The sequence below is a fragment of the Oenanthe melanoleuca genome, chromosome 3 (assembly GCF_029582105.1).
Source record: "Oenanthe melanoleuca isolate GR-GAL-2019-014 chromosome 3, OMel1.0, whole genome shotgun sequence".
Taxonomy (NCBI): Eukaryota; Metazoa; Chordata; class Aves; order Passeriformes; family Muscicapidae; genus Oenanthe; species Oenanthe melanoleuca.
In genome coordinates this window covers 36143626-36155824 of record NC_079336.1, presented here as the reverse complement: position 1 = coordinate 36155824, position 12199 = coordinate 36143626, and the positions used below count along the sequence as shown (strand labels likewise).

Here is a 12199-nt window from a genome sequence, read left to right as displayed (position 1 = left end):
TTTAAATTAAGTTTGGTTTTCTCCACTAATAGTAATATAAGATGAATAGTTTCCACTGTTTTGAATGTTACAAAAACTATTGCTTTAATGTGGGGGATGAATGGGGTTTATTTTTGTTTTGTTGTTGGTATTTTTTTACATTTATTGGTTAGTAGTTGAAATAAAAAAAATTAATACTTTGTCCTTAACTTTCTAAGTAATTAATATATAGCAATTTTGAGAATGGTTTAAGTTCTGTGACTTTTGGGTTGCTGCTTGGAGGGTGATTGTGTCACTACAGCCATAATGCCAGGCCATGCAGAGACACCCTGCCACAAGGGCAGGGTCAGCCAACATTCTGTTGCCCAGTATTGGCATGAAGCAGTCCACTGGCTGTGTGAAAGGAATGAAGGGCAACTCATGGTCATTTCACCTTTTAAAAGTATGTTTGTGACATGTTAGAGCTAAAACATCCTTAATTCATTATCTCCCTGCATGTGGTTTAAAACTGATGTGCTCATGATATGCATTTGGTCTTTGGTGGGTTTTGTTTGTTGGCTGGACTGTTTCTCTTATTTGTTTTATTTTAAACAAGTGACATTTGAGGTTCTCACAGGAGAGAACAGATCCCATACAGAATAATAAGTGGTGTTTAGAAAAGTACAATACAAATTCTTGCCCAAGAGCCATCCTGGCAGCAGGTGCTGCAGGGGTATTCAGAGTTGGTGCTATGATTTGCTGAGCAACTATCACAACAGGTTTTCTCCATCTTCCAGTGGGGGATTGTTAGGATTGTACTTCTGATCAATTAACTGATACATGGAAACAGGTGAATTTTTTTCCCCACTAACTTGTACTGGACCTGCATATGGTAGATTTGAGATTTTCGAGACTACTCAAAAGTCATGGTCTAACAAATTTCTAGTAAAACAAGAAATCCTGGGCTGCAGCCTATATTTTTTCCTGTATTCCCTTAAGGGTTTCAGATGTACAATTATTTTTAAACAGAGATCTTTATTGTTTGCATAGTGCAGCCCTCTATTTACTTGGAAATAGGTAGTTCTGCAATTAAAGTTCCTGCAAAAATGGACTGGGAAGCGAATACAGGGCTCCCCATTTTTGTAAGACATTCCATATAGGGATTTGAAAATTATAAAAGTTTAAACCATAAGATCTGCATAAGGCATAGATCTGCAATATCCTGATGAAAGAGTAGTTATGGCAGAATGCAAGCTACTTTTGTGAGAGTTTTTCCTCTGGATTTGGTCTTTTTGAGACTTTTAAGTTACAATAATTGACACATGCATTTGAAGCCAAATATGTTGGGACAGGCTAAGGGATAAAATCAGCATGTCTGTAATATCCATGAAATTCTCAGAGCACTTTCAGGGTGGGTAAGGCTTAGGCAGTTTGAAAGTGAAAGGAGTGATGTGTGCACCCTATAGGTTACATCCAGCAAGATTATGAAAGGTTAGATGTTATTGATGAAAACCCTCACTTTGGTATGTGGTGAGAAGTCAGAAGATGGGAGGCAGTGGACAGGAGGGAGTGGAGAGAGAACACTGTAAATTCATTCACAGTGTCTAAGTAGGGCTCCTCAAGACACTGCTGGCAGGGGAGTTAAGGAGTGTGAAGATTTTTTAAGTAAAGAGACACTTTTAATATAATATACTTAATATTGTAATGTGGAGTCGTTTCAGTACTCTGATTTTTCCTCAGGCCAGATTGGAATTTGTCAAAGAGACTAAATTGAGACAGATGGGAAAGCAACTGGTAATACACAACTCATTCAAGCAGACTTGAAATCGAGACATAAAAGAAGAATTTTACAATAAAAGCCTGAAAATAAGACATGAACTGTGATGATATTTACTCTCAGATGATTTTACAGTAGTTCTTCTTAAGTCTTGTATAATGATAGCAGATTTTAGCACTTATGCCATACAAATTGGGTACAATTAATGTCTAATTAGAGTGACCAAAAAAAAGAACCACAAGTTAAAAAATAACTGATGTCTTCATAGACTATGAAAAAAGATGTGATACATCCAGGCAAAACTTGTGTAGCCAGCCAAATGAATTTTGGACAAAACAAGACATAATGCTTGGTGCCAGAAGAGCTAAATCAGGAACAGAAAATCTACTCATCCACAGACCAAGGCTTCTGCATTTAATTGAACCAAATAACCAATTGTAGAACTGTGCTGCTAATACCAATTAATAATTAACTATTAAAACCTACAACTTAGAGGTCATCTCTTGGATTATAACATGGCTAATACTGAAAAACACACTTTGAGCCATAGCTATGCCCAAAGACTGATGTGTGATAATGGTATTAGAGTTCCCTGACTCTGAGTGTGTCAAGTCATTTATAAACTGGAGACATTATAGCCCCAAGTCCATAACTAAAGCCTTCCTGTTTTGTGCCAAAAGAAAACAGAAGGAATGATGAGAGCCTGTAGGATCTATCGGGCGCAATACAAATTATCTTGTTATTTTATTGCCCAGAGATGTAGTGTCTCCCTCACTGGAGATATTCAAGAACCATCTGGATGAAATCCTGTTCTGTGTGCTCTAGGACAACCCTGCTTGAGCAGTGAAGTTGGACCAGATGACCCAGTGTGGTCTCTCCCAACCTGACCCGTTCTGTGATTCTGTCATTACTTCCTTAGAATTATGAAGAAAACCATGAATTTACATTAAGGAATAAACTTCCTGATCCAAAGATACTGTCTCGTTGAGAAGAAAAATCAGCCATTATTTTTGCTCTAACATTCAAACTTGGCTTGCAAGAGGCTAGACTGAATGATACATAGATAGATAGATAGATAGATAGATAGATAGATAGATAGATAGATAGATAGATAGATAGATAGAATCCATCTTGATCCCTCTCATTTCATGTTTGTAGAAACATTACAACATTACTCAGGCAATTTCTTGACTGTTGTTCAACCGGTGTTACTATGCCAACTTCCACTGGCTTCCTGAAGGGCTGCATGTCCATTTACAACGTTTGCTGTAAAACATTTTAATTTCCTTTTCTCAGGGACAAGCGGCCTATGCCAAGAGTACATGTGTAGCTTAACAGCAAGAAGGTGCAGGAATCTCAGATCTGTTCTCTCCAGCATGTTTTTTTCAGTCATAAATTAAATGTGCTATTCCCCTGATGTTTCACATAGTACATTGCATGAACAATCTGATTTGTCTGGAAGAAACTTAGTAAAAATTACCCAGATATCTCTTGAAGGCCACTCAGAAATGGCATTTTTAAAGTGATTGGGTGATTAGGGTTTTGTTCAGAAAGTTAAAGAGTTTCAGGGCTCTTGCCCTCAGGCCATTTCATTCCAGGTCTCTCTCCTAGTTTGTTTACTGGAGTAGCCCATAAGTCATCCCTTATATTAATCTATACAAATAGCAGTATCTCCTTTGTCAGTAGACAATATTTGTACCCTCATGGGCTGCTGGAGAAAAAGACAGGGTTAGATTCAAAATCAGGAAAATATGGCTACCTGAAGAAATTGGGCAAGCAATGAGGTATTCCTAATGAGGATTCTCTTTTAATATTACTGGGCCTTAACCACTTAGTGCTATGGAGAAATAATTCATTGCTCTTGTGGAGGGAAGGGCTGCTCTTTACTACTCTTTACTACATAGCTTCCCTACACTTCTGTTCATCCACTGCCAGTAGCAGGAATGGGGGCAAGGCAGGAAAAAAAAATAGCTTTCAGGCATTTCTTTGTAGTACTATTTTCAAGAGAAATAATTGTCTCAATGCCTACATTACCTAAATTTGTGCAAGAGGCAAATCCTCTTTTATGCCTTCTACTTGCTGGCAAGAGCATCCCAATTATGCTGTGTGCTCTTTGTTGCAAGCCTCAGCCACGAGCTGCCTCCTATCCCATGAAACTGCTCTGCTGGCAGCAGGATGGCTCTCAGACAGACCTTTCTTGCAGTAGTTACTTGATATCCCAACACCAAGTTCCCTCTGCAGTTGTCCGTGTTTGTTTCCTTGTGCAGAGCTGCCTTTGAGGGATATTTTCCCAGGAAATGAGGTAGGAAGCTATTTGCAGCACTATGCTCTACTTCAGTTTCTCCCCAGCTGGCATCAGTCATTTATACTTACCTAGCAGCACCTGTGCTTCCCTGCAGGGTAACTAGATGATCATGAGGAAGGAATATTAACTACCCTAGCAACAACAAAAGCAATGTCTATCTACAACCAACAAACTAAGAGTCAGGGAGACCCCTCCAAAGTGCAGAAGTCATTAGTGTTGGTCAAAACAAATCAAAGCACACAAGAAAAAGTGTTTTTACAGCGAGGGGAGCTGTTGAATACAGAAGAGCAGAATATCAGGCTTACCTGGACTGCCCAGTTAACACCAGTTGTTACAAGCTAATGGAGTGTGTTTAAAGTAATGTCAAAATCTTTCTGTTGGCAGTGCAATCTATGGGGGAGCTGTATGGCAGGAAAAAAAAAGGTTGGTGAAAGGATTATGCCAGGGAAGCAGAGAAAAGAGTTTACTTTTTGTGATTTTGCACTCCTCATAATGAATGGGGGGAAAGTCTCTTCACATTCATTTGTACTGTTATACACATTTCTTACAGATTTTATGAGATTAATATAGCTGGATTGCTGAAAATCATATGAAAACTAATGCTTGACCTGTGTCATCTGCTTCTGAATTATTTGCTGAAAAAGCAAGAAAATTTCTATACCTTAGAAATTTTACCTGCTTTCAGTATAGTAAAGCATTCTTAATAATTATTGAAAAGGGAAGAAAAATCTGTAAAAAATAAGCCTTTAAAGTAGCTATTACCATTTTTACACTTGTATATATGTAATAGGATTGTGCAAAGCTGAATTTATCTTTTTTTTTTTTTTTTTGGCATCAGAATCTGTCAAGTTATTTAAGTTTATATATATGTATGACATACTTAAGATTTTATTTTCAGGTCTAAGTTAAGAAACCTTCACTTTGGCTACCACAGAAACAGAAGCCAGGTATCTTAGCAAAGACTTATGTGTGTGCAAACGTTTAATTGAGCCATTGCAGCATACTTTTGCAAAACAGGACATTATATTTGGCAGTGCTTTGACTGTAAGTTCTATTATGTTGCTATTTTTTTTTACTTTAAGGCCTTTTGGTGATAGAAGTCCTTGGTCAGCATTAGTAAGCAGATTAATATGATGTAAATTGGTAGAAGCCATTTGCTGCAAGTAGGGAGAGAGCTCACAGAGATGACATCCAGCTGTTACTGCTCACTCTCTCCTTTTTAGCATAAATTCCAGAGCAAGAGAACAGACTGACTCCCCTCATGCTTATTGATAGCTGAGTCATGGCTGTCCATGGCTTTGGATGCTGATGGATATACATGTAATACCTGCCTGTCATCCTTATGGATAAGGCTCACCTTATTTTTCTGACTTGATGAATGGCCTACTTTTCTGGAACTTGTGGAAATGTTACATATCTCTTGGGTGAGAAAGGCATAGAAAGACTAAAATGGACTCTGCAGTACTGGGCTGTGGGAAGGTATTACAAAAAGGCCAACATGATATTTTCAACCTCTGTATACTGGTATTCATATGTTGCCAGACACTTTGAGCTGCAGCTGGGAAAAGGTTGGTTAGGGTAAGCCAAGTCCAGAATTACCTCTGAAATTTCTTCCTGCACTGTACAATCCTTTCCCTTCCTGATGCACCCTTCCTATTTAGAAATCCCCTACTTCTGCTCTGAGAATCTTGTTTATGACACTTCTGTGGGAATGAGGAGACTGTTGTTCTGAGTAAAATGGAGATTTTTCTTGGAAGTCATTGAGTGGCCTTCTTTTCCCAGAAGAGCTGTTATCTCAATCTGCAGGCACCACACTTTGCCATATCATTCTGACACTGCTCAACTATTAGATAAAGTGCGTGCGATCCCTTTGATCCTTCTTTACATGTATCTCCTGTTGAAAGGATGAATTTAGGGGTCTAATTTCAAGGAAGGTTAGGGGCTATGAATCCCTGCCACATCCTGATTTACTGCTGGGATATGTGATGGCTTTCCCACAACAAACACAACTCGGAGAGCTAGCTCTCATGGGGTTTCCTTCATGTGGAGTTACAGTGTGGGTAGCAACTTCTGCACGTTTTCTGTCATTTCTGATTTCAGATAGGGCCTTGGCATGTACCAGAGACTGGATAAATAAGTGCTAAATCCAACCATACAGATGTAGCAACCAATAACTGAAGCCCTATCCTCACTTCAGAGGCTTTATCTACTGTCTTTGATTGGCTTTTGGGATTCCATCCCTTTCCAGGGAGATAGACTGTCTAATTCAAGTCTGGAATGATAGGGGACAGCACAGCAGCTAGAAATGAACCATTATGATAATGTGTACCCAGGTCATAGAGATGCAAGGAAATTATTTCATTGATTTGCCATGTGTTGCACAGGGATCCTCATCTCCCATTTGCTGATGTTTCATACTTGCTAGCTTGCACCTGGGCTGTGCTCTGGTGAAACTTGGGCAGTGAGAACTTGTGGCAGCCCAGAGTAAAGCTGAGCCACAGTCCAGGGCAGCCCTGTACTCTGTTTCATGAATCTCTTTATCTGGAGACCTTCGTTCTGGTGCTAACTAAGAGATATCAGGAGAGAGAGAGCCAATACAAATGTAACTTGAGGTTTTAAATACCTGTGCTTCAAAGTGCCATTTTTGACTACCATTTACCTTTAGCTTTGAATAAATTCACATGTCAATCATTTTTACTAACTCAAAGGCTTACTTGTCTTCAAAATACTAAAAGGACCTATCAGAGTAAAAAAGTTCTTCCTTTTTGAAAAGATTTCTCCTCAGAGTGCCTTTTTGATGAATTCTTTTCTCATGCATTCCATGCATTACTAGGGCTTCAAAGGGCAGGTGCAAAAAACCTGATAGAAATGAGAAGATTTAGCTTAGTTAAACCTTCCCTTCATGTAAAATTAGTCTCTAGGACTCTTTGCTAGAGACAGAAGAAAATTTTCTGTCCCTCCATCAGATTGCTTCCTCTAGCTCTTCTTTTTTTGTTTGTTAAGCCTCAGATATTATGGCTATTAATAATATCAGATCCTCTTCTCTGTTTATCATAAAACATCTGCTCCCATGTTTTTCCAGTTTGGTGACAGAGATGTATGGCATGCAATGATGTGTTAATATCACTCTTCTCTTGAATGAGTCTCTTCCCTCTGATTCACACTGTTAAATAATCTAATCCATGTGCTGGAATGAGAGATACTACTTTGGAATCTGCTATACAAATACTGGTTGGTATAGTAGGGGGACATTCCTCTGCTGCTTTATTTTTCTTTAGTATTAGTGTTACATTGGCTTGTCCCAATGCCTACAACAAATTGCTTTCCTCCCAGGAATTTTCAAATAATTTAGTTAAGAGATTTCCAGCCATATGTAAAATAATTTCCATTTGGTCCTGGCCTATGTCCATTAGTGCTAAAGCTATGTTGTTTGGAGATTTCATATGACTAGTCTGTCACTAAATGTACAGTAAAATCCACATCATATTATTTCCTTTTATTTTTTAATCTCTGAGTTTGTTTTGTTGGGACTTTTTTAGCAGCACAAGTAACATAAACATTGTCTTCTGGTGCCTAATATCATAAAATGACAGAGATGAGTCACTTAAAATGTTTTTAATGTCAGTTAAATACTAAGAGTTTGAGATAATATTGGGCTAAGGGAGAGCCTACTTTCATTAGCTTACATGCTAGAATCTGTCTACCTTTGTATACTTTTTTAATTAAGCAGAATTAAATTGAACACACCCATTCCACCCTTGTCCTGCTTCTCTGTTTTAAACAGTTATTTACATCTTCTCCCAGTACTTAATTTTATACCCTAATCCCCATCTGAAAAAGTGCACCTCATTCATTTATTTCCTTTGTTTTCAATACTGAATTTGTCAAGTATAATCCTGTGACTCATTGAGTTCCAGAGTGAAGCACAACTACATTTCCTTCATGTTAGAGGTGTTTGCTTGGGAATTTTTGAGTTTATTGATGTTTACCTAGCCAGTCAATGAGAAATTTTGTCAAATAGTGGTGTATACATGGCAATGAAAATGATAGTGTAATTTGCCTCTATTACTTCCTGATATCAGGATTCTGCTGCACTGCAAATTTCATATCTGTTGTTATTATTTGTTTGACAGAATCAAAAACATGCCAGGTGCTTTGCAAAACAGAGAACAAGAAAAATCCCTTTCCAGAAGAGATGACAGCCTGAATAGAAATGGCATAATGGCAGGAGACAAAAGAAGCAGAAAGGGGAAGCAAAACAAGAGTTATAACCATAAGATCATGAGATTGGTTTGGAGGCACAGTGAACGCTATGAGGCATTTTTTTAAAGCCGTAAGGACTGTAGTTGGGATTAGAGAATGGAAATGTAGAAAAGAAGCATGGAAAGGAATGGAGAAGAAGGGAGGAACAGACTGGCAACAGGAGGAAGAGTAAACAGAGGTGTATGGGAGAGGCCAGAACACACATCTGACAAACTGAGGATTATGACTAATGACAAGGATGAAAGACCACATCTGAAGAGCATGATGATTTCAGGAGGATGCGAAGCAGGACATGGTGATGCTGCTAGGGAGAGAAGAGCCAGCAAAGCTGCCCTGGAAGCCTGCCCTGGAAGCTCCTCACGCTAACATAACCCTGCTTCCCCATCTTCTTTCTAGCTCCCCTCTTATACATAAAATATGTATATAGAAGAGCAAAGGAGAAGGAGAAGCAGCTAAATAAACTTTTCCAAAGATCCTGCTGGGGAAGAAGTTTAAGCTGGGATGATACAGATTTACTCCTACTGATACTGCTCGTAGTAGCAATAGGCAGAGAGCATTCTGTTAGTCATACTCCTGCAGATGAATCTATGTGAGTCTTTGCCTCTGCTTACAAATAGGCCCTGTTGAGAAATACTCAGCAAAAATTATAATGCTCCAGCCAATCTGGGACATTTTAAAATGTCCTTTCATTCTAGAACAGAAAGAAGCAGAAATTATACCACTCACAGTGAAATGGAAACAGGAAAGAAGAATATTTTAACAGGTTTTTTTAATGCTGAAAATAATCATTTCAGTATTACAGAAAAAAAAAATATAAGGGGGATTTTTCTCATTGTGAAAAAATAAATATATTTTATAACCATGGAATTTCTGATAAAATTGGGAATTATTTTTATTATATGGGACTGGTTTTTCTGGGTTTTTTTGTTTTTTTTTTTTTTTTTTGTTATTTTAGAAAATTGGTATTTTTAGAAGGAAACAGGAAAATTGGCATGTTCGGTCTGTGAGACATTTTAAAATACCCTGACTTCCAAGGTAAGGATTCTTCAGGAGTAAGAAAGCTGAAAAGTGGCCAGTCTAATCTCTTCCTCACTTCCTTCTCCTCTGCTTCTGTGATCAGACGTGTCTAATGATTAGTCTGCAAAGAGCAAAGCCAGTTTCTATGTCTCCCTGAGAAAAGGCATTTTGCCAACTACTTTAAGAATTTTTAACTGGATCTACTTACAGGAAGTCGGATTTTTTGCTGCAGACTCTCTCCACTTAAAACCTCCTCAAAGCTCTTCCATGTTGCCTGGAAAGGTTTATCAGAAAGCATGCTGGAAAGGCTCAGATCTTTCCATCTCCAGTGAAACTGTTTCTGAACATAGTTATAGCTTAGCAGATGTACTGGTATGACAGTTGAGAGACTACTGCTGTTAATGAAGTATTCTACTACCTTGGCATATATAGACACTTTTCACTTGGTACTTCTGACTGCAAAGTATTGATGTTTAGGCTATTATAAGTAGTTGTGCATTATATTTTTTTGTGAGTTTTAGAGGACAGAACTGGGTAAATTTTTCTTCTCCTTCAGGGTAACACAGCTTTTCATGAGTCATTCATCTTGAAATCTTGAATGTACACCAGAGTGATATCAAGTTGGTTGTTGTGACACCTTATCAATATGGTGCCCATTTTTAGTTTCTTCTAGCAGTGGAATGATTGAAGTATTGTCTCATGGAGACAATGGCCTCATTTGAGAATATCTTGGTGACTCTGGATAAGAGTCAAATAATTTGTCTGAGTGAGGAGGAGGCAACTGAAAGTCATAGCTGAAATATTACCAAAAATCCTTAACTGGTTGGATTTGTCCATCATTGGCTTGAAGATTTTGGTAAATGGTGGCTTACTGGTTTCTCAAATGCCAGCAATGGCCAAGCACTTTCTTTTAATTTTCTTCAATTTGAACTTTGCTTAAGTTAATTAAGCTTTTGTCATCTCAGGGTACCATTTTAGCAATGAGATTTACCAGACCTTCTCTGTCAATGCAAAAACTTTGGCTACTAAAGAACATACGAGGTGTAGAGAGTAAACTCAATGCTCAGCAGTGCTTGAAGAATGATTCCCACCTCAGTAATTTCTCTCCACTGTTATTGAAATAATACTGCATTTAAATCCTATAGCCATGGTGTCAATTTACCAAAATCTTCCCTGCCTAAATTATTCTTCACTTAAATGAAGCTCAAAGTTTTATAACAATCCACCTATCATTTAAAAAATGGGATTGCAAAGTAGTGTCATAGTATCACCCCATAATACAGATTTTTTTACATATCATTTTTACATATTTGAAAGAACTCCATTAACTCAGTTGCATGCAACTTTTTGCAATAAGAGACTCAACATAAAGCAATACCAAAACACAGTTAATACTTCTACTAATTTTATTTAGCCAAGTTCCAGATTTTGCATAATTTTGCCACTGCTTCTGGCATGATAGCAGATATGAGGTTATCCGTGCCTACCTTTTGGTGCTGAGAGAGGATTCAGCTGTGTGGCACCTTACCATCCTCTGCTACCAAAAAAATAATAAAAAAAATTTCCACTAGGAAATGTGGCATACCTCTGGTAGATGTTGTTTGGCCTACCTTCTGGGTTCAGACACTGAACTGGATGCATTATTTGGGAAGGGATTTAATACCAGCTACCTCGTAGCCACAAGGTGTTACAGGAAAAAGATTGAAAAAAACCCCAAACTATTATAATGTATCCTGAGACTGAAGGACAGCATGGTTATTTTGCCTATATATTAATTTCTAACCTTGCCTATACTTTTCCTCACAATCCTTCCCTGATATGGTCTGTCAGCTTTTTCAAGAAGACACTTGGTTGTGCATAGAGTAAGAATAGCTGCACCAGCTCAAGGCACAAGCCCCATGGCCAGCCCTGTGTCCTTGGCTGTGTACCTTGGTAGGGATACAGTCCTGTCCAAGGACCTCCACTGATCCTGCACATTAGGGACACCTTCAGCTGTTGACTTCCAGACATCTTCAGGGCTCTATATCCAACATGTACACTTCAAATGCTTCCCAAATCAGGGTGGTGCACTATGATGAGTAGTCTGGGTTTGTCCTATATTCTGTGAATTTACTTCCTTCTTCTGTCAATCTCTCTGTCTTGCCCTTCTTTCTCCTGAAGTAGAATGACCAGGGCTGCATGAATTATTCAACATAAGAGTGTATGATGTATTTATACAGTGATATAGCGATACAGTGTATTTATACAGTGATATATATATATATATATGTTTTCTATTTTGTTTACAGTTTCTTTCTTAATCATCCAAATATCCTGTTTCACATTTTTACTTGATACTGGGTGCTTGACTTGATATTTTCAGAGATGTCTGATGTTAATTCCTTATTTTTTTTCTTCTCAAGCAATAGGTAATTTGTAGTCCCTGCCTGTGTGTGTACAGTTAGACTTATTTACCTCTTGTTCAGCTCTTTCTGTTTTATCAGATTTCATCACTCCTTCATGGCTAAGGGCATTGAAAATTGTGAAATCATTTTGCAGTTCTTTCCAAGCACTTCCTTACTGATTTAACTTATAAAAAACATTTTGTATCAAACTTTCTCATCTGACAGTTCTTAGATATCACATTTCCCTTTACTACTAATAAAAGTACTTTTGCTTAAATCCTTTGTTTTATTTCATGCTTCAGTCCAGGGATCTTTGCATACACTTAAGTGCCCAATTCCTATAATTCACTTCTGTTTTTAAGGTTGGGGGAGAGAGGACTTCAAACTACTGTCATTTAAGTTTTATTAACTGGAAACCTTAAAAGTAGATTTTAGACCTTCTTATTGCCTTCTGGTTCTGACAGAGTGGTTATACAACTTTCAGAGTGAAAAATT

The 12199-nt window shown here is 37.9% G+C and overlaps 1 protein-coding gene across 3 annotated transcripts in view; it reads left to right on the top strand.

The window, feature by feature from the left end:
* Positions 1–11930, top strand: part of EPHA7 (EPH receptor A7) — a 163816-nt gene extending 151886 nt beyond the window's left edge. For all 3 annotated transcript variants that reach the window (XM_056487912.1, XM_056487911.1, XM_056487914.1), the window contains one exon: positions 8174–11930. In XM_056487912.1, the coding sequence (XP_056343887.1) occupies positions 8174–8369 (196 nt within the window). In that variant the 3' untranslated portion in view covers positions 8370–11930. The remainder of the gene's footprint in view (positions 1–8173) is intronic.
* The last annotated feature ends 269 nt before the right edge of the window (positions 11931–12199 follow it).